We start from the raw sequence: 25,251 nt of genomic DNA, 5'->3' as shown, positions 1-25,251 counted from the left end.
AAAAGTTTGAGCGAGAAACCCAGTTTAAAGGTCCTTACCAGATGTTGTTCACCACCCCAACTGCAGTCAAGCTTGAAGGAAAGCCCACTTGGATCCACACTTCGCACTGAAAAATCTCATGATCTTGTATATCCTTTACATGCTATAATGTGGTACAATTCCTCTAACACACACCTTTGACTACTGTACACTAGCCCCCTGTTTCAGAACAAATTAATACAATCAAATGTGCAATATGAAGACTACACTGAGGGTGAGAATCCAACACCGCATCGTGCTAAGAGAGAAGTTGACGCTCCAGGTGGTAACTTTTATCCACATGTATACATAGATGTAATAGGAGTGCCAAGGGGGGTGCCAGATGAATTTAATTCTAGAGATCAGGTTAAAGCAGGTTTTGATTCCTTATTTGGTATTGTCACTGTTAATAATAATGTAGATTGGATGAATTATATCTTTTACAATCAGCAGAGGTTTGTAAACTACACCAGAGATGCTTCGCAAGGGTTAGCTGACCAGTTAGGGCCCACTGCATCCATGGCGTTCCAAAATAGAGTGGCCGTGGATATGATTTTAGCAGAAAGAGGTGGGGTATGTAATTTCCTGTATGAGTATTATCCCTTTGATCAAAGAGTATGAGTAAGAGACTGGACAATGTGACACCAACATTTCCCTTGTTTGAAAAAGATGAAGAGCCAGTTTCGATAATGCCAACCAGATACGTTACCAGAAAAACGGAGAAATGTACTAGTACTGCACCTGCCCCGATCTCCTAAGATGGACTGTCAGTGGAATTCCCATTTGCCTAGGGTTAGTGCAGAAGACCTTAGGTTCTGGCGAGGGCACACCCTGCGGGGTGTTAACTCGTACAGATAGAGGGTATGGATGCCCGGAAATAAGCCCAGGGAATCCATGGCCTCCTTCTGAGGTGAGGTAGGGATCCCTCCCTTTTAGGAGTAGGGACTTACGGGCAGTGGAGAAACCCTGACGCAAGGGAGAGACGACCGAGGAAGAGTGCAAGGTCTGATGCTTGATCTCCATATTAAGTTTTTTAGGGGGGTTTGTGAGGGTATATGTATATATTGCCAAATGTTTTTTATGCTTTATACCTATATGCAAGTTCTATTCAATTCCAAATGAGAAAAAAACTTATATGTCGCCTTACATCAGATATGGCAAGAGGCCTTGCAAGGCGAAGACAAAATGTGTCTTGAACAAAATGTATCTTAAAATGTACAGCAATGAAGAATCGGACGAAGGACGCGTGTACTTGGCCGTTTTCCCAGAAGCAAGATATCAAGATGTTCCACTATGTACATAATTTTCACTGTCTTAGGCCGGAAATCCGGACTTCCCATATATGGAGAATGCATGCTTGGCCGTTTTCTTAGAATTGAGTGGGTGATTCTTTGCACTGGAGTTAATTGAATACGTGATTTTCTGTACATAAGCCAGAGGCGCCGTAGCAAGATAACGACTGTTTTCACTGTCTCAGGCCGGAAATCCGGACTTCCCATATATGGTTATGAGCCCATCACCCCTTGCTGGTGATGGGACAAAGGGTATAAGATCTCATGTAATCTGTAATAAAGCACGGCGGAGAGCCATGTCCCGTGTGAGAAACGATACCAGACCTCCGTGTGGTGTTTTCTTCTCTCCGCCGGCAGCGGGGCAAGTGGGGTGGGCCCGATTGGTGCTGTACTTAGAATTTTACCCTGACACAAGAACAGCTACTTATTACAATGATCACCATATGATACTACATTTCCTCTGCAGGTGAAATGCCTGGCTGTCATGGCCTCTTTAAAATTAACCAAAGGACAAAATCTGGCAGACCTGCATAACAAACCTTGAGGCAGCTGGTATCCAATCCCTTATCTCAACTTAACTTTACTTCTACGCTTATACTAGAATCCATTACTCAATTAAATTGAGATGGAGTTTGATCAAAATTAATTGTGAATAAAGAACAGTCATGTAATAATGTTGTGTTTATTGTGTTCTTAGGGTGCGTTCACACGTGTAGTTTATTTATGCAGTTTTTGAAGCCAAAACCAGGAGTTGATCCTAAAAAAGAGAATTTGTCTGGACTTCAGTCTTTCTCTCCCTATTCTGATCCTCACCTGGTTTTGGTTTCAAAAACTGGCATGTGTGAAATCACCCTAAAGGCCCATTTACACGGAGCGATGATCGCTCAAAGATCGCTCAAACGACAATTTGAGTGACAGCTTTGAGCAATCATTTTGCATAAACTATTAAGTAGCTATTCAGCTACTTAATAGTTATTTAGTGTGCAAATGAAGCCTTAGCTGAAAGCAGTTAATAGCCGGAGGGCTCTTATCTGCATTCAGCTCCTTTGTTCTCCGATGGGAAACAATGCTATCAGCACTACCCACGGAGAACTCCTTATAAGACCGCACAATGATTTTTAGGTTGGCCTGAATTTAATAAACAGCTAGCAGTGCACGAAAAGGCGCACGATGGCCGTGCGTTTAGACTCAACGATGATTGCTCAAACAATCGCTTTTTAGCAATTTTTGAGCGATCATCGCTGCTTTTAAATGGGCCTTCACGTATTTGTTTTATGCTGCTCTGAAGCTCTTTCAGCAGGCGGGGATTTATAATCCCCGCCTGCTGAAAGGGCTGTATCTGATTGGCTGAGTGCTCAGCCAATCACAGGCAGCACTCAGCTAATCACAGGCAGCACCTGGCCATTTATTGAATTCAATGAATGGCCAAGCACTGCCTGTGATTGGCTAAGCGCTGTGACCAATCACAGGCAGCACTCAGCTGTCATTCAATGATCAAGATTGTGATCAAGATTCGTCTGTGAATCGAAATGCGTCCTTTGTAACTGACATTATGTGGAGCACTTAAAGTAATAAAGGCTATCCGACTTTTTCCCAGTAAAGCAGCAAATCATTTTTCTTCAACATACCTATTATGGATGGCCATGGAGGTCTGAGCGGCAGAGCTACATCTGAAAAGATCTAGCCTAACAGAAGAACAGGTGTTGCGCGGAGTCAGGTGGTGAGCATTTTTCTTTTTTCTCATATTACACGAAGGACAGAGTGGCTGTAAAGCAGTTTTAAGTTGTGGCGAAATCCTTTTAGGGCTACATTCACATTGGTGAGCTCGATATTCGGCCAAGAAACACGGCCTGATATCGTGCTCGCCAACATGTGTTTTTCACGGTGATATTAAGGCCGCAGATCTCAGCCGCGGGAGCCGCCGTCTGGGAGCAGGAGCCGCAGACGGTTCTCCGCAGGTTAGCCTAATCTGATAGATAGGCTGACCGCTTAGAATCGGGACAATTCGCAGCACGTTGCAAATTGCTGGCTGCGGGCGGAGAATCGCAATGATTCTCTGCTCGTGGACAGGCGCTTTCCAAAGCAACGCTATGGAAAGCTTCAGGTGGGAAAACCGCCAGCGAAATCACTGCCGTGGACAGGAGGCCGAAGAGTTTTTAAATCAAAATCGCATCGCTTCTGTGAAATTGAAATTCTCACGTGTGTGTTAGGATTACAAGTGTTTGCCATTGACTGAGAACTAAGTTTTAAGTAAAGACCTATCGGGAGTGAAGTGTGACAAGTTTATTAAAAGGCGCACGTGCAGATGTTTGACCAGACTGTGTCATACTGAAATCTACATCAACTATGAGCTGGCATATATTTCAGGAATAATTTACACCAGTTTCTGGCATAAATTATAGTAAATCTGACAAGTGAGGCCACACCTGTTTTCAGCCCGACCCACTTTTAATAAACTGGCAAGCAGGGTGCAAAAAGGCACAAAACTACGATTTGTGCAAAAATGCGAGACTTTTTAATGACAGAAAACTGGCATAAAAGGGTTTGTGTATTTCCCCAAATGTGTCATTCTAATAAGACTTAGGCCGGCGTCACACGGGAGCATTTGTGTGCGCAACACACAGAGAGTCCATTGGTTTCAACGGGCTTGTTCACATGCGTGTATTTTCCTGAATATTTTGGTCACACAAAGAAAAATAAAACACAGCATGCTCTATTTTTCCGTGCATTTGCGTATTAAGAGTCCCCAAGGAAGTCAATGCGTGAAAAATATGCTAGGAGATACATGAAATACTGCGTAATTGCACAGAAAAAAGAATACATTTGAAATTCATAAGATTAATTAGCCATTTCAATCGGTGCATATTTTTTTACAGCGCACAAATGAATATGACTTGCGGACACAAAAGGTAGAGTAACATACGCTGATACGTGCGCAAGAAAGCATAGTTGATTCCGCAAAAACGCCACACTCATGTGTGCGTAAATACGCATATGCCCTTGTAAAGCCTGAGGAACTATGTGCAGTTCTCTACCCACATCTCCCCCTGCAGTATAATTATATTCAGTCACTCTCCATCTCAATTTTTCAAAAGACATAACTTTATTTTTCTGTCGACACGGCTGTATGAGAACTTGTTTTTTGTGTTGCGAACTTTATTTTTGATTGGTACCATTTTTTGGCTACATATAATGTATTGTAAAACATGTATTAATATTTTTTTGAAGGTCACGAATAGAGATGAGCGAACGTACTCGTTAAGGGCGAGTTCGCAATCGAGCATCGCTATTTTCGAGTACCTGGCTACTCGGGTGAAAAGATTCGGGGGGTGCCGGGGTTGAGTGGGGGTTGCAGAGGGGAGTGGGGGGGAGAGAGAGAGAGCTCCCCTCTGTTCCCCACTGCTACGCCTAGCTCCACCACGCCCCTCCCCCCGAATCTTCTCACCTGAGTAGCCAGGTACTCGAAAATAGCGATGCTCGATTGCGAAATCGCCCTTAACGAGAACGTTCGCTCATCTCTAGTCACGAAGACAAAACACATCAATTCTGTCTTTTTTGTGTTTTTTTTAACCGTGTTAATCAAACAGTACGATTATGACGATACCAGAGTATATATATATTTTTAGGTTTTCCACTTTTGCACAATAAAACCCTTTTTTTTTTAATTATTTTTTTGGATCGCTGAGTTTAAAGACCTATAACTTTTTTATTTTACAATCAGCAGAGCTCTTTGAGGGTTTGTGTTTTGCATGATGAGATATAGCTTTCAATGGTACCATATTCTTATACACATGGCTTCTTGAGCATTTTGATTGCACTTTTTTGGGAGAAGAAATGAACAGAAGAAGGATTTCCTATCTTTTAGTTGACACCTCTTTTTAAGCCCGAGAGTTGACAAAAAACAAAGAAAGCAGGATACCATGTTATATAGTCTAATTAAAAAGGCTTGGGGCAGATGGGTGAAAGGAGTACATGATAAATATCTGAAACGTAAGGCCCATTTAGATGGGACAAATGTTGGGCAAACGCTCGCTCCAATGCTGTTGCACAGGAGCTAGTATCGCTGGCTCACTCACACAGCTTTATGCTGCATAAACGATGGACAATGAGCAGATAGCTGATCGCTCATTGTACATAGCAGCCATTCAGTAATGAACGGCCGCTATGTTAAGTCACTGGAGAGGGGCGGGGGAGCGAGAGGAGAGAAATCTCCTGCAGCCGCCTGCTGTGAGCAAGCGATACTAGCTCCTATGCAGCAGCACAGCAGAGAGTATGTGCAGGAAAGAGTGTCAGGCATCGTTTACTCAACATTCGCCCCATCTAAATGGACCCTTAGACCAAATAGCCTGATGTCCTACTACCAGGAATCAGCATGAGACTCAGACCCAAAAGGGAGATATCTGATAGTGTTAGGACTAGAAATGAGCGAACCTACTCGTTTCGAGTAATTACTCGATCGAGCACCGCGATTTTCGAGTACTTCCGTACTCGGGTGAAAAGATTTGGGGGGGGGGGGGGGACCGGGGGGGGGGCGGGGGGAGGCGTGGCGGAGCGGGGGTAGCAGCGGGGAACAGGAGGGAGCCCTCTCTCCCTCTCCCCCCCACTCCCCGCTGCAACCCCCCACTCAGCCACGGCGCCCCCGAATCTTTTCGCCCGAGTACGGAAGTACTCGAAAATCGCGGCGCTCGGGCGAAAAAGGGGTGTGGCCGAGTACGCTCGCTCATCTCTAGTTAGGACCCATCTCCAAGCGTGGTCACCTAGATTTTTATTAAATATGTGCCAAGAATCTTGCCTTTGTATCTCGTTATTATATATGAGTTAAGTATTATTATTCAGATATTATATGTGTATGCGTGCTGCTGCCATGTGTTATTGCTTGTACTGTATTGTCGCAGCCATGATTTATGTACACCTATGCATTTAATTCATTTATTGGATGTGTAGACCTTGTGGTTTTTTTGGTACTACCATGACAATGAAAATGAAATTCATCCAGACTCAGACATTCAAATAGACAATGCTAAGACAATAGAACACCAACCTTTTCTCCAGGTTGAATAGATGCAGTGACTTTCTTTAAAACCAGTTCTAAGTCTTTTCTATACCTCAGGCCATAATTCTGAAATTCCACTCTACCAGCATGTAGCCACTCTGTTGAATCATGTTCTGACTTCCATGGTGCCTAAAGAAACAATATGGTGTATTAAGAATGACGATAGAGTATCACAAATAACCAACCAAGTTGATTGTGAAAGCAAAAAGTTTCTGATTTTACTATCAGTATTCAAAATCATACATATTGAAGTTCATGTCAGACAATTAAAAGGGTCACTGGTTTCCATAAATGAGTCTAAACATCAGCTCACCTCATAAAGCACTACTAGCTCTCTGATAATTAATGTCTAAGTACAGAAAACCAGATTTTTTTAAATTTGCAGACAATATATGAATCATGGATCCATAAGTCTGAGTTTGTAGGATACTCAATGCATACAACAATGAATTTATGGAATTATTAGACATTCAAACATATGAGTAAAAACTCTTCCTTTCATTCCGGTTGTCTGGTTATTGCATGCTCAGATTTCTTTCTACCAGCTAAAGCAGAGAATACTCTTTATTACAGAAATGAACACCCCCCCCCCCCCAAAAAAAAAAATTAAGACAGTGTCTTATTTTCTGGGAAACAGTAGTAGGGGGCCTGGTTACAGGTTTTGCACTGGGGCCCAGAAGCTTCAAGTTACGCCTCTGCATGTGACTTTAACCTATAACAAGCATTATATGTACTTACCTCAGGCTCCAGGTCACAATATTCCTTCACTCTCTCCACAGAAACTGAATTGGTTTCCATGTCAGTAGCAGCGTGCACTGCCTCTTTTAAAATACGTGTTAACTAAAAAAATAGGAAAACAGCATTTATCTCTATTAACATTATTAGGTAGTTAGAAAAGAATTGTAATAGAAATTGCAACGCGATGCCGGGTCTGTTGCACAACTAACCCCACTGAATTAAAATAGAGTCTTCTAGGTTCTGTCATGAAGTCGCTGTTTTACCAGAAAAAAATAGTACTATTTTTTTTACTAATTTTTTTGAACAATAAACATAGCATACAGTATATGAGTAAGTAACTTTGTATACATCGTAAAATCTTCAAGTTAAGGGAGAGATACACAGGTACATGGCTCACCGCAGATATAGAAGTACAATGTATTAGTGCATTTGGCTTTCGTACCAGTAGAGTTTGACAATTGTGACCCACATTACTAAACAGATCTAGATACAGCTCTATTCAGCAAACATTGGAACAGATCCTGTGTGAAAGTTGTGTCTGTCGAGCCCCACCATCTCCCCCAAACTTTGTAAAATTTCTCCACACAGTTTCTATTTTTATAGACTATATTTTCATATGGCAAAATGGAATTAACAATATTCTGCCACTTTGAGATCGTTGGGGAACGTCTATCCATCCAGCGTAAAGCTATCGTTTTACGAGCCAGAAACAATACTTTAGTAAGAAATACCCAATCATGAAATTGCCAGTGCTCCTCATCCAAAATACCCAACAAACATATGGTCGGGTCAAGTGAAACTGGCATTCCCATTAGCTGGATTAAAAATTCGGTGACCTCCCTCCAGTATGCGTAGATGTCTGGCTCCATATGATCATTTTATAGAGCCTGGTCTGTGTTAGATAGACACTAATGAAGTATGTACAAGTAAGTTCATTTATTATTTGCAGCTGGTGATACCATGGTGTATGTAGACATTGCAGTATCCCAGTTCTCCCCAGTGAGGGAGGGGATAAGCTCCTTCCATCGATCACTGTCAGTGACATATAGGACATTTTAGAATGTAGTAAGATATTAGACCTTGAAAGCACATTATGCCTATCAGAGGGTATAGAGAAAAAAGTTGCCTGGGTTCTGGGAATTGTGTCGTAAGAAGATGCCGAAGTTGCAAGTATCTATAGAAACTAGTCGTAGGGACCTGGGGAAGTTGCTGTAGCTGTTCAAAGGAGGCTAGTATCCTGTTAATATATAGATGTTCTAAGGTGGTAATTCACAGATTCAACCAGAACCGCTTATAAGATGTGGAATCATTCCATTATCCCACAGAGGGGTCTCTAAAGGGGTAGTTACATATTTGGTCAGTGATTTACATGTCTGCCACACTCTAATTGCCAGTTTATGAGTAAGTACCATCTGCCTGGCAAGTAGCGCTGCCTTTTCCAGAATGATCCAGAGGGAGATTTTGGACAGAAAACCCATTAGATGATGTTCAGAGTTTGGGAAGGGAAAGTTTGATAACAAGTGACGAATATATCTAACTTGTCCAGCTTAATCGAGCGAGTAGTGCCTTATGCGAGTACCTGCCCACTCATCTCTAAAGATTCGGGTGCCGGTGGGGGAGAGCGGTGAGTGGCGGGAGTGAGCAGGGAGGAGAGAATAAGAGAGATCTCCCCCCCGTTTCTCCCCGCCGGCACCTGAATCTTTAGAGACGAGTGGGCAGGAACTCTCCATAAGGCACTACTCGCTCGAGTAGTTTGATTAGCGAGTACGCTCGCTCATCTCTAGACACTACTGATGAGTTGGTCTTATTGAAACATTTCTGTGGTATGATCGTGTCTGCATGCTCTAGAAGACAATATAAGTACTTGGGAAGGACAATCATTTTCATAAGATTTATTTTACAAGCTACAGATAATGGCAGAGTACTCCAGGTTTTGAGTTTAAGTTGCAGGGATGTTAATAAGGGAGCAATATTCAGAATAAAGCTCAGAGCGTGATCTCTAGAGATATAAATCCCGAGATATTTAATTTGGGGAGTGACCTGTAGATTATAGAATACTTCTCCCATCCGCCAACCCTCGAGTCTCAGGGGCATAAAAGCAGACTTCTGCCAATTAATGCAAAAGCCTGAAAATCTCCCAAAACCATCTATCAGAGAAATAGTCAGTGGTAAAGTGTTCCTAGCTTCTAACATATATAGTATTAAATCATCTGCGTACAAACCTATCTTTCCCTCTCTAGATCCGATCCCAACGTTCTTGTATAATACATGTTGTGGAATTATTAGAGCCAAAGGTTCTATGGCAATCACAAACAGAAGGGGGAAGAGCAGGCAGTCCTGCCGGATACCCCTGTGTAGTGAAAATGAGGTGGAAGTCAGGCCATTCACCACAACTATGGCTACCGAGATCTATAGAGAATAGAGATCCACTTAATAAATGAATCTCCAAACCTGAATCTCAGAAGTACCTCTATTAGATATGGCTACTCGACAGAATCGAACGCCTTAGCAGCGTCTAATGAAGCCAAAGCCCATTCCAACCCCCACCTCGAGCCCACCTGCGTTACTACCTGTGTCCTTCTAATATTGAGGTAGACATTCCCAGGATAAAACCGGCTTGATCAGGATGTATGGTATTTTTTATAGCTTGATTCAAGGAAGAGGCCAATATTTTAGTGAGGATCTTATAATCTGTGTTCAATAGAGAAATGGGCCTATATGAGCCACAGTCCTCCAGATCTTTATTTGGCTTTAAAATGAGCACTATGCTAGCCTTTGACAAAGATTCCAGGAGACGGTCCTCCTCAAATATATATTTTTATAAAGAAAGCAAGTGTGGCACGATTCCTTCTCTACATTGTAGATAGACCTCTATCGGCAGACCGTCCAGTCCCGGGGGCTTACCTTTAGTCATGGCCTCATTGCCTCCTCAACGTCTTCCATCGTAATAGGAGAGTCTAATAGGAATTTATGAGTATCTTTTAGTTTAGGAAATACTATATCTGTTAAGTATCTAGTTCTGTAGAGAAACAATTAATCTGGGATTGATACAGTGTACTATATAATTGTTGAAATCTATCAAGAATATCCATCGGATCTGAAAGTGTGACTCCCTCAGCCGACTTAATGCTCAGTACCGAAAGAGGGGCAGTCTCCTGACGGGCCTTAAAGGCCAGCAATTTACTTGATTGATTGCCTAATTTTAAAAAAGTCTGTCGACCAAAAAAGAGATTTTTGGGGGGGCTTTCTCCCTCAAATATAACAAATAGTCCCTACCAATCTGCAACCATCTGTTTCTATTAGCGTCAGAAGGATAAGTAATAAATTCCCTCTCCAGTGACTGACACGGTTCCGCCATACAGTACTATTTTTAATGTTATATCTGACAAAACTTAATGGAGCCTCTGACGCAGATCTGAACAAAGCCTTATATTTGTTTGTCCAGGGCTGCTCACGTGTTCATTGCTGGACAATCACAGAGCAGGTATAGTGCATGGGTAGTCTAACACTGCCAATGCACTGTGAGGATTAGGTAGTCTGAAGACTGCGTTGACCATCTTGGATAGCCAAAAACAGGTTCCAGAACCAGCGGATCAGAGGACTGGCAGAGAAGCTGAACTGTAGGTAATATACCCCTCTCTCCCTCTGGTTATGGGACAGAATTTTGCCCCGAAACTAGAGGGTTGCTATAAATAAGCAGGATCTGATTTGCTAGAGGTTGCAATGATCAACAACATGCATAATCACCAAGATGATTCTGTGCCTTATATTAGACTTACCTGAAGAGAGTTCACTACAGCAAGGCCAAGTAGTCCAGGAGAAATGCTCTCCCTGGAAAATACACCCACAACAGCAACTGTGAAGACTATGAAATTACTAAGGAGATCACAACGCACACTTAGCCACCTAAAAAACAAGATAATTCAGTGTTTAGGTAATGTTAGACTAAATTGCAGCCAAGGTATTTTATTAAAATAGACATGCAAGGCATTTATTAATGCCAACCCATCATTCACCAGACCTCATTGTAGAAACACCTAATTTTTAGAAAAATGCAATTACTAAGGGGCTGATCATAGTTCATTTTGCTTTATGCTTGGGGTTTCTTCCTGGACTTATGTCACTGTTTATCACCACATTAATTTCTCCAGGACAAAATGGAACAGAAAGGTGCAGAAACAGAGGCCATATTTGCTTGCTGTTTCAGCAATAGAAGTCTATGGTTCCTCCTGGTGTTCTATCTGAATCCAGTTTTCAGGGAATCAGATATAACCTGGAAGGGACCCCCTGGAAGTAAACGAAAATTAAATGTGAATGGCTCCTATTGCAGGCTGAGCTGTGAAATCAACTCTTGTTGATTTGCTTTTCACCTTCTCAGATGTTAGCATAATGCCAGTTAGCATTTGAATTGAACATCTGAGCCATGGCTAACATTCTTAATACTAAAGATACATTGCCCAACAATCCCTGTCTATTCAGTGGGACCATCAGGTGGCATCCTAAAGGGGCGATTAAACAAAACGATTATCGTTTAAAAAAAAAAAAGCTAGATTGTTCGGATTTGAACGATAATCGTTCAATGTAAACACAGCCAACGATCAATGAACGATAATTCATTTGCTTATCGTTCATTTCATGTAAGCATGAAAATCATCATTCGCTAATCATTCGGTTTAAATATGGATCGTTCAGTTGTTGTGATTCACTGGTGCAGTAAATGTGAACAAATAATTGATTTATCTGCCTGTTTAAATAGGATGCAGGAGTAAACTCTGACATTGTTCGCTCATGTGAACGAAATCATAAGGTGTAAAAGCACCCCAAGAGCTCCCAGTCTGTCTCCGAATTGTCAGGTCCATAGTCCACAATACATTTTTCACTGCATTGAGCGATAGCTATCCTAAGTTAGGTATAGACTGTGAACAACAGTTGGTACTTTCAGAGCTATGGTAGGTATGTTCACATGTAGCGAAAATGCTGCAGATTGTATGCAGCAGAAACTTCCCCTGCAAAATCACAGCATTTCCGCATGAAAAACCCCATCAAAATTGGCACCATTGTTGTGGATTGTGACTCGAAATCAGCTGAGGATCTGCAGCTGATTTTGGCCTGCGCAGCGCTCTTCTCTTAATACTGCATGCTGCTGCACCCAGAGCGCAGTGCACATTGGCAAACGGCTACTGGGTACTGCTAGTGTGCCAGCCATGTGACGCGGAAGTGACATCACCTAACAAGCTCATGTATGTGGTATTTTTAATCATGTAGAGGTTATGTCAAACCATTGATAAGTGATGCTTTGATCCTGGCAGGTTAGAAGTAAAGGGGTTGTCTGGATGTACGATTTTTTTATAAAATGGATCCCAATCTGGTAAAATAATAAAAGTAACAATATTTACCCGTTCTCTCTGCTTGAAGATCCAGCGCTGCAACCCCACAGTGCTCCCGATCTTTGTGTAGAAACAGCTACCACCTGACCGTTGCAACCAATCAGGCCACAGGCCACAGCGGTCCTGCGTCATTCTCCTGGCATCACTGCTCAAATGCTGGGAGCCGATCTGCAGCGCTATTTTTTCTATTAAAAAAGAAAAAACCTAAACAGAAGCAAACTGAAAAGTTTCAGTTTTTTGAAAACCCATTGAGGGCTAAGTCACACGGGCGCATCGGCGGCCGCACTGCAGATGCGGACAAATCTCTGCAGTGCCGGGAGGAAGAACATGTGACCGGCTCCATTGCCGGTCATGTGTTCTTTCTTCCAGCGCTACAGAGACGTCCGTCCTGAAGTGTGGCCGTCTTCTTCCTGCAGTAACATGGGCGCCGATGCACCCGTGTGACTAAGTCCTGAAGTTAATAGGGAAAAAAAACACGAACCATTAATTCTGCTCCAAAAATGGAACCAGGAGATGGAAAGCCTGAATGCAGTCTGAACACTAATGCGAGGAAGCCTTAAGTTGTAGTACACAGAATTCTCTCGTTTACTAAAATGTAACAGTCTGGAGAGCACTTAGCCTGGGGTCACACGGGACGGAAATCCTGCGGAATGACCACACCGAAAAAACGCAAGATTTCCGCGGGATAAACGCAGCTTCAAAACCCGCGGCCTTTCCCCACGGGTTTTGGAGCGGCTTCGCTGTCGGCATTCCGCTGCAGCTATTTCTCTCCATAGAGAGGAGAAAGCCCGCTGCAGAAACTAGGAAAGAATTGACATGCTGTGGCTTTGAATTCCATGCTGCATGTCAGTTTTAGTGTGGCTTGGCCGCGACGTGCGGAAGAGTTTTGCAAATCTCGTCCACTTTGCTGGCTAATCCTGGGTTAAAAAGCCGCGGGCAGAATTGCCATGCAGAAAGTCCGCACGGAAATCCTGCGGCAGTTCCGCCCTGTGTGTACCAAGCCTTAGTCTGAGAGCATTGCCTACAATGGATATACTGTATCTGTAGCCACTTGCCACCTGAGAACATGACTAGCAATGTATTTCTTTCCAGCCTCTGCATGTAAATGTGTTCTCAATCATTGACATCGAAAATGGTGAAGAAATGAAACTTGAAAATCAAAGTTAAATAACTTTTCATTTACATAGTGATTAGGCGTCATTTATATGAACCCAAAAATATCTTTCATTTGTCTAAATAACTATTTAAAAGAAACTAAATATGTTTCAATCTCAAAATTAAATGGTCTCCAAAAAACGTGACTAAAAACAAAAGCCTTAAATAATGCCCTCTCTATATCTTCTTCTGAAAAGACAATGTCTGCCCACACTTCCTGCCATTCTAACTAGATTCTTCCTTCATACTTCATTACCTTTGAGCAACAAAGCTGGAGAAATAGAAGCGTTGGTTGGTGTTCAGACGTAGGTTGTTTTCTTGAATAAAACGATTCTGTTCTCTGAAGGCTCGTATGACATTCACTCCTTGTAGGGTTTCATTAAAGTGAGTGTAAAGCGTTGATTTACTGACGGCATCCAGACGTTTCAGCTGCCGGGAAGTGGCAACGTAAAATCTCTGGAATGCAAGTATGCTGTGTTAAAAATGTTTTTTTACCAAACAGTATTTTTGCTATACAAATTCATAAAACCAAATTCTTAATGGAAAATACACTTTTTTAAAATGTATCTTCCCCATCTACTCTATGGGGTTCTCTCCAGTAACGTTCTTTTAACGCTGCGATATCGCTGTGTTTTTTTTAATGCAAATGTTAATGGGACTTTCTAATGTTAAAAACGCATCGCACACAAATCACAAGTTTGCGCTTCTGTGATTTTTGTGCGATGCGATTTTAACATTAGAAAGTCCCATTGACACTTGCAGTAAAAAAGCGCAGCGATATCACAGCATTAAAAAAAACGCTAGTGGGTAAAAGCCCTAAGATTAAAAGTGACCTAGAAGTCCCAGATTTGTCCTCATGTACAAAGTCTAAAGGGCCCTTCACGTGGAACGGCCCGACTGCCATCCCAGCAATGACTACTCTTATGCTTATGAGTTGAGGCGGAGCAGATCAGAAATTGTTCCAGCCCACCCGCCTCCATTCACAGTAAACTGGCAGCCGTTCATAGATGAATGACTGCCTACTTACAGAGAGCGATGCAGCGCCAGGTCAACGATGAATTTCAGGTCTGCATGAAAAATACGATCAGCGATGAGTTTACACTAAGGATGAGCGAGTATACTCGCTAAGGCACTACTCGTCCGAGTAATGTGCTTTAGACGAGTATCTCCCTGCTCGTCCTTAAAGATTCGGGGACCGCTGCGGCTGACAGGTGAGTCGCGGCGGGGAGCAGGGGAGAGCGGGCGGGAGAGAGGGAGAGACAGATTTCCCCTCCGTTCCTCCCCGCTCTCCCCCGCAGCTCCCCACTCCGCGGCGCTCCCCGAATCTTTAAGGACGAGCAGGGAGATACTCGTCTAAGGCACATTACTCGGACCTGTAGTGCCTTAGCGCGTATACTCGCTCATCCTTAGTTTACACCTAACAATTATCATACAAATTGCTTGCTCTGACGAGCAGTTGCATGCTAACTGTACCATGGAAAAGGGCCTTTAGTCACTGTGATCTATCTTAACAAATAAAATGGATAGTATATAAACAATGCATAAACCATTCCATAGCACTGCCGATCCTGGAACAGCTGCCAATAGTGGTTATCACTTAATAATGAGCCATCTTTTGAGTGATAATCGCTGGGTGTAAATGTGTCCATCTTTCAGTTTTCTCCCGAACGACGGTTTTCAGTTCTGCTTGAAAACCATGGTTCAGCAGAACAGCTGATAGGTAGGACTGCACGCTGTGTTCTGCCCGGGGAGCACTGATTACAGCTGATTGCATTCTCTCAGCTATCAGCCCCCTGGCAGAACAAAGGGAATGTAATCAGGGAACAGTGGTTGGTCTCTTCCTTGACTACAGCTCCTGGCGTCTCACACACTACTAATTGGTACTAGTAGACATAAGTACCAAGTATTAGTTTATGCAAAATGATCGCTCAAAAGCCATCTTTTGAGCAATCATCTTTGCAGTGTAAATGCACTTTTAAAAATGTCACATCTGTAGTTTTCGAAAATGCAGCATGCCTAAAAACCACTACAAAAACCATAGCACTGCACATCTGGCTTCTCAAGTAAATGTTGCACCACAAAAAATGATACAAAGAATAATGTCAGAACGCACCTCATGCAGCTTGAATAATAATGATAAAGAGTGGAAGGTGAAACAAGACTCACCTGGTGCACCGAGGGTTAACCCATTTGTAAGGGCACCTGTTGTCTATGTCAAAGTTACTTTTCTGTCCACTATCTCCTTGGTAGAGGAGAGGCGTCCAGGGTAATACAAGCTTTGTACACTCACCAAAGCAAGTCCAGAGATATGTGTGAATATAAATACAAACTATACCGGCGCTGCTATGGACTAAGCACTTCTATTTAAAATTGCTTTTATTGAGCTACACGTTTCAACACTTTGTGTGCCTTTATCAAGCTCTATAAAGGCATATGAAGTGTTGAAACGCGTAGCTCAAAAAAAGGAATTTTAAATAGAAGTGCTTAGTCCATAGCAGCGCGGGTATAGTTTGTATTTATATTCACGGATACCACAAAAAAATGGCAACTTCAGTGTGAGACGGAAGAAATAGGACTCCTCATGTGAACTAATGTTACAAATACATTTTACTAAATGCTACAGCTGCATGCTTCTAAGGTAGATCATATACACAAAATAATGCACAATCATGTAATCACTTTAGCACACCATATAAGTGTTTCTTACTTGTAAGAAGAAGTAGAGTAAACCCAACGGTATGAAGGCTATAACAGCAAGTGCTGTAGCTATTGTGATGATCAGTAGTATCTCCAGTATAATCAAGGTCGTTAATATAAATAACATTAAAATCTGAGGGACGGCATTGTCTATAGTGTCCATTTCCTTAGCAAAACGGTTGGTCAAGTTTCCACTGGGGGTTCGTTCAAAAAAGCTCAGCGGGCTCCTCAGGATACTGTGTAGGAGTTTAGAGTGGAGCTGGAGGGATACTGACACACCTCCAATAAAAGTAGTGGCAGCTGCTATAAAAATACATAAAGCTGTAAGGAGAGAAAACAATAAAACTATGAATTTAAATTGTGAAATTAGTTGTAAAAGGTTAGGAGGTAATCTCTAACCCCCTACAGTGACAAAGCGATCATGGAATGTGTGGGGCTGTCGTCATTGAGACCTTGCCTGCAGATGGACAAGGGAGCATAGAGGCTGATACTGCATGCAGAAGGGAAGATGGGCAAGGGGGGACAAGGCAACATAGAATGGAATCAACAAAGCGGCACCACACAGGTACAATGGGTGAAGCACACATAAGGGAAAACGAACTTCATACAATATAAGGTGGCCATACACAATAATCTAAAGGACCATTTAGACACAACGATGGTCGCTTAAACGACAGTTTGAGTGACAGCTTTGAGCAATCATTTTGTATAAACTACTAAGTAGCTACTCAGCTACTTAGTAGCTTATTAGCGTGCAAATGAAGCCTTTTGCTGAATGCAGATAGCAGCTGGAGGTCTGTTATCTGCATTCAGTTCCATTGTTCTCCATAGAGATAGTTGCTGAAAGAATGCTATCAGCGCTACCCAAGGAGAACTCAGCATGCTGTCCTGATAAGCAAGAAGGACTGTTTTCAAGTTGGCTTGAAGTCAGTGATGAACGAATAGTGCACGAAAAGTGCATGATGAGCACGTTGTTTAGACGCAGCGATTATCGCTCAAAAGATGGCTTTTGAGCGAATTTTGAGCGATATCGTTGTGTCTAAATGGGCCTTGACTTGATCAAAATAGACAATGCCAACCAATACAGTTGTGGGTTGATATTTAACAACTGGCAATTGCATTGGTCAACCAAAGCAGACCATTTCATCTGGAATGAAGTCGTTTGGGTTTGAAATTCTCATCTTATGCATGAACAATTGTATTGTAAAATAACGTTTCTACAATAAAAGATCACTTGAACTTCAACTGGTGTTGCTGAACATCTATGTTCAACATAATTTGCACAACTCTTAACAGACAATATGCTCTAAAATGTGTACAGCTTCATTAGCATTGTGATCGCTCACCAATCATGCTTCAATGGCTGTTCAATCCAATATGTATGGCAACCTTTATTGGAGAATTATCACTCCCTTACAAACAACCTCAAAGAAAAATGGGGGTTCTGCAGTGTCAGTTAGTCAAAAAAATGTGGACCCTAAAGAAACATGATGTCCCTTCTTCCATGCTATAGGCAAGAGCAGAGACAGTAGTTCTACAGTGAAGGACCTCACCAAAAAACTCCCCATAAGATTGAAGGAAACTGTATTAATACCAAAATATTCAGCATTTGAATGAAGTTACGCTTTAAGAGGGTCCCTGTCATTTAAAAAAAATTGAGACATGCCATAGGAGCATGCAAGAAGTTGTGACTGGTGTGGGCCTAAGTGCTAAGAGCCCCACTTATCGATAGAATAAAGGGACTGTAGTACTTCACTCTATGTATAAGGAAAAAGGAGGATTTTTATGTATGGTACCTTGGATAATGCCTAAAATGCTGTATACAGCTAGCCGCATGCTTGTGTTCTGCTGCGTGCCATTCACAGGGGGGTCATCAGCCCATAAACCGATCCAGTAATTATGTCCCAAAGCAGATAATTGTTGGATGATGAAGAATACAGCACACATGAGCAGATACCACTTCCCCATCATTCTGCAGTATTCCAAATACACTGATAATTTTACCTAAGGACAGAAACAGGAAGCAAAGAAAATTAAGTTTGAGTTAATGATATATTCCTAGCTATATAAAGTGGTTTACTCAACTGGTAAGAAATGGATAATGACAGATAAATGATCTATACTGTGATTGTGCAGTCTGTATAACAACATTTCAAATGGAGAGTGATAAAATCATTACTCATTCATTGTGTCCTATACGTGCAATCCATAATATTAGCAAAAATTTTTTATAAAGCATTCTTTCTTTGTAATGACCTCTCCCAGATAATTGCCATCTCACTGCTATTACATATGTCCTCCAGTAGTTCTTTCATTAGCTGGTTGAGCCGTCCATTCTATCAGTAGCTATCCCCATGCGGTCCTCACATGTGCGGTCTCGCTATCCTCACTGCACAGGGTTAGCGTGCGCAGTGAAAACTTCTGCTTCTTGTTACTGTTTAACCTAATGAAGCCGAAGCAAGGAGAAGATGCTTCTGGGAATTAGAGTTTCCTGATGATCAAGTGTTTGAAGCGGCAGGACTACCCTATTTGCTATGGAAAGAAGAATGTATCAGTAGGCTAAAAGAAGGCCACATACATAGAAAGTAAGCGTCAAGTAAGTTTATCCAAGCTTCTGGCAATCTATTTTTGAAATAGGCCATGGGCTTTTGGCAAAAATGTTTGATTGTGGACTAACCCATTTAACGTATGTAAACATGTTAGTAATTATCTAACTTTATTGTATCAATTCTCAGTGAAAGATCACTCCAGATGTGTGTAATCCATTCGCTTTTCTTTAATTCCTTCTTAACTCTGTAACTTAGTAACCGGCGTTTTATGTATAGGCTTTTCATAGCAATTGCTTTTATATATAGTGACTTGGTCATACGGAAAAAAATATGTATTAACTGAAACACAAAAAGCTCCGTACAAGGTGACCAGAAGGATATAAACAGCCGAGTGCAGCTGGGCCACACTACTTCTGAAATTCCCAAAGAAGTCAATGAAAGTTACACTAACAGCATAGCATGGTGAGCTATGCTGTTTCTACAACTTGGGAGTTACAGAAAAAGTGTAGATCGCTCTGTTATGTTGTTTGCAGAACTCCCACTGATCTCTATGGAAGCTACGGAAACAGCGTAGCTAAACCGCTCAGCTGTTTCCGTAATGCTGTAATTCTGACCACCTCCGACTACCTTGTTCAGAAGGACCAAGGGCAATGTGGGCCATAACTAGAGATAGCAGCAGGTCCCAGAGTCGGGACCTGCACCTATCTGACTTTTATGGCATATCCTCATACCTGTGTATATACCATAAAAAAATCTAAGATGGGAACACCATTTAACCTCTAATTGCCTATAATAAAGAGGAGACATAAAATAACAGATTACTGTCAGTTCTGAGAAGCGAAGTAAAAATTGACAAGCAATATGGCAGTACTTCCTGTTGCTACTTCAGCTAAATCTGCTTGATACAATGAAACGAAAAAATGCCAATATCTTTGTAAATAAGACCAACATAATTACCAAACTATCATGCTAACTTCTGATGTATCAAATAATATATGGCTATTGTATGGCACTCATTTGCATTGTTATGATCAGCTCATGTAAGTAGCTGAGCACTTGAGCTACATTGTTTGTCCTGACTACCATTATAAAAAGAGGCCATGAAACTTAATTTCTTCAGCTTAATAACTAATCTTTATCAGAAACAGAACTCCCATTGGAAGATATCCAAATGATCTAAAGAAATGCAAATGCAAATTGTTTAATATAAGGATGATTTTTAGATGTGTATCCAAATCCTATACTTTACCCTCCCGGTGAGAGCAACATCTGCCTCTGTGAGCTTCCCAGCATCTGCATCTCCCTCTGTAGTTTCTTCAGCTGCCTTTGAACCAATTTCCTTTCTGCAAGATTCAAGACAGGGTTATTCTACTTGTTAGTACTGTACTGTATATCTTGGAAGAAAAACATACCCACATGCTTCATACAGTAATTACCTTAAACGTAAGTTTGACTTCTGGATTTCTGTGCCCTTTCCTTCATTGCTCTGCGCTTTACCTACAGAGATGTGGACATCTCATCAACAAACCAAGACGAGATTTTACAGAAATGCTACCATATATACAATTAAAAAAAAGAGGCGATTCATGGAACAGCATTGTTAGGCCACGTTCACATGGTGTATTTTCGTCAAGGTTTCTGACACAGATTTCATGCCGAAATCCATGTCAGAGTCCACACCATTTTAGCATTCAATTGAATTTTACGGAAGTCAACAGTGTTGTTCATGTGGATTAATCTATGTCATGAAAAAAAGAATTGTCAATTCATTACATGGATGCAGCGTTGGTAAATCACAATCAGATTTGCCCCCATTGAATGGGACCAAATCCGTGTGCAGATCTGTATGCAAATCCTCAGGATAGGTCATCAATAGCAGATCGGTGAGTGTCCACCACTTGGGACACCCAGTCGGTCACTGTGAATACGGCGTTATCTTTCTGCCAAAAGCAGACTGCTCCATACATTACACAGTGGCCCCAGTTGGTACTACATGCCGAGTCCCATTTAATTCAATGGAACTCAGCATGCAATACCAGCCAGGGCCACTATGCCCAGGGGGAACAGCTGATTGCTGGAGGTCCAAGCAGTAGACCCCTGCCCATCTGCTATTGATGACCTATCGTTGCAAAAATTGGGAGAACCCCTTTAATATAAAAAGAAGGCAGTACTCACTATTTTTATAGTTAAAGGTGTTACGCAAAATTTAAAAAAAAAACAAGTTTTTTTCCCCAGAAAAAGCACCACTCTTGTCCATGGGCCCTGCCTGTTACTGCAGGTCAGCCCTATTCACGTGACAATCCAAGATTGTGAAAAATTGAAAATATGCAGAGATCTTAAACTTTGCGAACTGTTTGGATAACAGACATGCATATATTCAGTTCACAGACAGCACTGTATACCTTAACTCCTTCCCAACATCCACCATACATATACAATACATGTTGGACAGTGTGGGCTCAGGAGCTGAGACTGCTCTATATGTAATGGGTGCCATCTGTAAAATGCAGCTGACACTTGGTCACAGTGATTGGGATCAGAGATAAACTTGATCCTGGCCAGTTAACCATATAGATGCCACTAAGTGGTAAAGTAAAATAAATAATTTCTAATTATTGCAAAAGATAAATATATTAAAAGTTAAAAAACAATGGGTACTAGAACATATTGTAGTATGTGCCTGACATCATAGTACTCTTCAGTAGTCCTGAATATTTACACATCTCAAATCATTTTTGGGCTTACTTTCTATGTTTGACTCATCATTCTGTTCAGCTGTCAGGGCATATGTTTGGAGGAAATCTGCAAAAGCGTCATTCTTTTCCAAAAGCTCAGTATATGTGCCAACTTCAGAGATCCTGCCATCAGACATTACTATAATCATGTCCACTTGTGGAAGGAAACTCACTCCATGAGAGACCAGGACTCGTGTCTACAATACAAACAATTATCAACTACAGCTACACAAGAAACAAACTGCAATGGACATGATTTTCAAAACAGCAAACACTGTCTACTGTAAACTAGATACTACAGGTATAATACACACAAGAGATGGGAAGTGTCATAACTCATTTATCAAAAATAATGCACATACTTGTTCCAAATCCATAAGAGAGGTCAGAGACAATGATTTATGATGTGTCAATGTTTCAAACTTTAAGGGTATGCCCACAGAGAAGCACACAAACGGAGGGAGCAGGAGGGGAGGAAGAAACTGCAGACACAGTACATGCAGAAAGTGACAAGGACAAGGAAAAACAAAATAGTCTACATGCTGTACAAGATCATGCTGGAAATAAGCAGGAAGTCACAAGTCAGGCAGACAACCCCAACTACAAAAATAAAGGTGCAAACAGTGTCAATCCAGACGAACACTACACAGAAGACAGCATGAATAATGCAAGCAGCCCAGGCATATGCACGCACAGCGAAAATCACGCAGACACCTCAGAAAGCACTATACGAGACACCTCCCAAAGTGCAGAAGATGCCGCCAAAAAAGATCAAAGGCAGGAGGACGAAAGGTGCGCCAGGGAGCCTACGTTGAAAGAAATATTCAGCGAAATCACTAAAGGCAACGCATCACTGAACAACCTTAATATGCAGATGGGGGCGATGCAAAGTAATGTAAACCTGCTACGGCAAGATATGAGGAAAATATCAGAGCGTCTGACAGAAACTGAACAACGTATAAGCGACATAGAAGACGCAATACAGCCGATGCAGCGAGACGTGGAAAAAAATCTGCATGACATACAATATCTACAGAACAAGGTAGACGACCTAGAAAATAGGTCAAGAAGGAACAACGTGCGGATTGTGGGCCTCCCAGAAAAGACGGAAGGAAGAAACCCTGCAGAATTTTTTGAAACATGGCTGCCCGAACTGTTCGGAAGAAACACTCTAACTGCAATGTTTGCAGTCGAAAGAGCCCACCGTGTACCGACACGACCCCTCCCCCCGGGGGCTCCAGCCAGACCGATACTCATCAAAGTACTGCATTACAGAGACCGTGATACCATACTCCAAAAGGCCCGCGAAAAGGGTGAAATCCAATATAATGGCGTGAAAGTCTCCTTCTATCCAGATTTCTCCACGGAAATACAAAAGAAGCGAGCAACATTTGTAGAAATAAAAAGACGACTGCGAAACCTACAAGTGCCCTACGGGATGCTGTACCCGGCTAAACTGAGAGTGGCGGCGCTGGGCACGACACAATTCTTTGAAAACCCAAAAGATGCAGGTGCCTGGATAGATCAAAATGAAGAACAGATTCGGAGGGGAAGATCGCCGCGCAAGACACCATGAAGAGGCTGCACCTAAAGAAACGTTCATGCGAAGGGAACCGAAAATTTCTGAAAGGAGCTCCTGGGACGACAGGATGCATCGCGTAGGAGAATGGAGGACTGGTACCCCGATCCGATGAGACAACGGATCAGTGAGTTACATGTTGGGGGTGTCTGTTGTTTGGTCTCTCTCTCGCATATTAGGGGAATATTAGATAAGATACAGTTAAAAGGGATAAGGTTAAACAATAGAAAAATGGTTCAGGGTGGGATAAGGGGAAGAAATGTCAACGTAAATGTACAAATGATAAATGTGTTGCAAATAACGAAAATATGTATAGTAAATGTGGATAAATGTCTGTACTGGGGGATGTGGGGGACCAAACCAAAATGTTACTGGAGAAGCCCTATGCGGAGAACAAACAGTAATACACATACACATATACGGGGCGACACGGGCGAGACACAAATACAGAGATGGGGACCCTCCCAGTGCGACTCACTCGTAAAAACAAAAAGGGGTGGAGGCGCCCAGAAAATAATAACCCTGCGGAAAACAAAAAACAAGGAAAATGGGTAGTAGGATAAGGGTCGTATCGTGGAACGTGAGAGGTATGAGTGACCAGACAAAACGATCAGCAGTACTGCAAGTCATCAAGGAACAAGGCCCGGCTATTATATGCTTGCAGGAAACACATTTATCAAAAGAAAATACGGACACGTTCAAAATAGGGGGGATGGGTCAGAGCTTCCACTCCACACACACGAGGTACTCCAGGGGGGTCAGCATAGTGGTACACAGAAATATACCGTTTAAATGTCTCTCACGAAAAATTGACCCAGAAGGCCGCTTTATATGCCTACACTGCAGAATCTACAACTACACATGCATTATAGCTTCAGTATATATCCCGCCACCATATAATAACATGATAATGAGGCAAGTTATAGGATTCATAACAGATAAACCGGACATTCCAGTCCTTATCATAGGCGACTTTAATTCGGTCATTAACCCTGCACAGGACAGACTAAGGGCAAGAAACGCAAACGAAGAAAGGAACCTGACACCACTAGGTAAACTAATAAACGAGATATCATTGATAGACATATGGAGAACACGGCACCCCACAAACAAACAATACTCCTGCTACTCATCCACATACCAATGCTTATCTAGAATAGACCTAGCGGTAGGGAATATTCAGATATATAGAGATATAACCTCGATAGAATATCTACCAAGAGTTGTTTCTGACCACTCCATCCTACGTCTGGACATACAGCACAGTAACACTGTGAGTCATTCCCAAAAAAGATGGAATCTGAACTCGCACTGGCTAAACATATTAAACAAGGAAATAGTGAAAAAAACACTAGAGGAATACTTCATATTAAATAAGGATACCACAAGTATGACGATTTGCTGGGAGGCCATGAAGGCATATATGAGGGGGGTATACATACAGCAAATCACACAGGCAAAAAAAGGACATAGAGAAAGAGGGCAAAAAATACGAGACAAACTAAAAGAATCAGAAGAAAATTACATAAAAGAGAAAACTATAACAACACTCAACCTATGGAAACAGGCCCAAGAGGCCCTTAATAAATACGTCCTAGAAACGGCAGCCACTAAAAATGGGTTCAGGAAACAGACATATTATGAGGAGGGAGAAAAACAGATATTTTTGGTATAACTTACCGTAAAATCTCTTTCTCGTCGCGTTCATTGGGGGCCACAGCCTAGACCATGGGATATAGCCACTGCCCTAGGAGGCGACACTAAGCAAAAAAGTGTTAGCTCCTCCCTACCTGGCTATATCCCCCCTGCAGGCACTCAGCTAATTAGTCTGTCTGCAAGCAGTAGGAAGCCAGTGGGAGTCAAATTATACCAAAACGAACTCTTTGGCACAATTTTCTGCCGAACCATGACCGAAGAACAGAAAGTTCCAGCAACCGCCTAAATAAATAAGGGGTGGGTGCTGTGGCCCCCAATGAACGCGACGAGAAAGAGATTTTACGGTAAGTTATACCAAAAATATCTGTTTCTCGTCCGTATCATTGGGGGCC

At 42.0% G+C, this 25,251-nt stretch overlaps 1 protein-coding gene across 2 annotated transcripts in view; it reads right to left on the bottom strand.

The window, feature by feature from the left end:
- Nucleotides 1-25,251, bottom strand: part of LOC136576705 (multidrug resistance-associated protein 1-like) — a 126,218-nt gene that overhangs the window by 24,748 nt on the left and 76,219 nt on the right. For both annotated transcript variants that reach the window (XM_066576237.1, XM_066576238.1), the window contains 9 exons: nt 21,635-21,821; nt 20,326-20,386; nt 20,139-20,232; nt 18,137-18,344; nt 16,351-16,661; nt 13,900-14,099; nt 10,881-11,007; nt 7,102-7,203; nt 6,352-6,492 (listed from right to left, as the gene is read on the bottom strand). In XM_066576237.1, coding sequence (XP_066432334.1) covers nt 6,352-6,492; nt 7,102-7,203; nt 10,881-11,007; nt 13,900-14,099; nt 16,351-16,661; nt 18,137-18,344; nt 20,139-20,232; nt 20,326-20,386; nt 21,635-21,821 — 1,431 coding nt within the window. The remainder of the gene's footprint in view (nt 1-6,351; nt 6,493-7,101; nt 7,204-10,880; nt 11,008-13,899; nt 14,100-16,350; nt 16,662-18,136; nt 18,345-20,138; nt 20,233-20,325; nt 20,387-21,634; nt 21,822-25,251) is intronic.

This window comes from Eleutherodactylus coqui, chromosome 8 (assembly GCF_035609145.1).
Source record: "Eleutherodactylus coqui strain aEleCoq1 chromosome 8, aEleCoq1.hap1, whole genome shotgun sequence".
NCBI classification, from domain to species: domain Eukaryota; kingdom Metazoa; phylum Chordata; class Amphibia; order Anura; family Eleutherodactylidae; genus Eleutherodactylus; species Eleutherodactylus coqui.
Note: the sequence above shows the minus strand (reverse complement) of the source record. Positions and strands in the feature narration are given on the sequence as shown.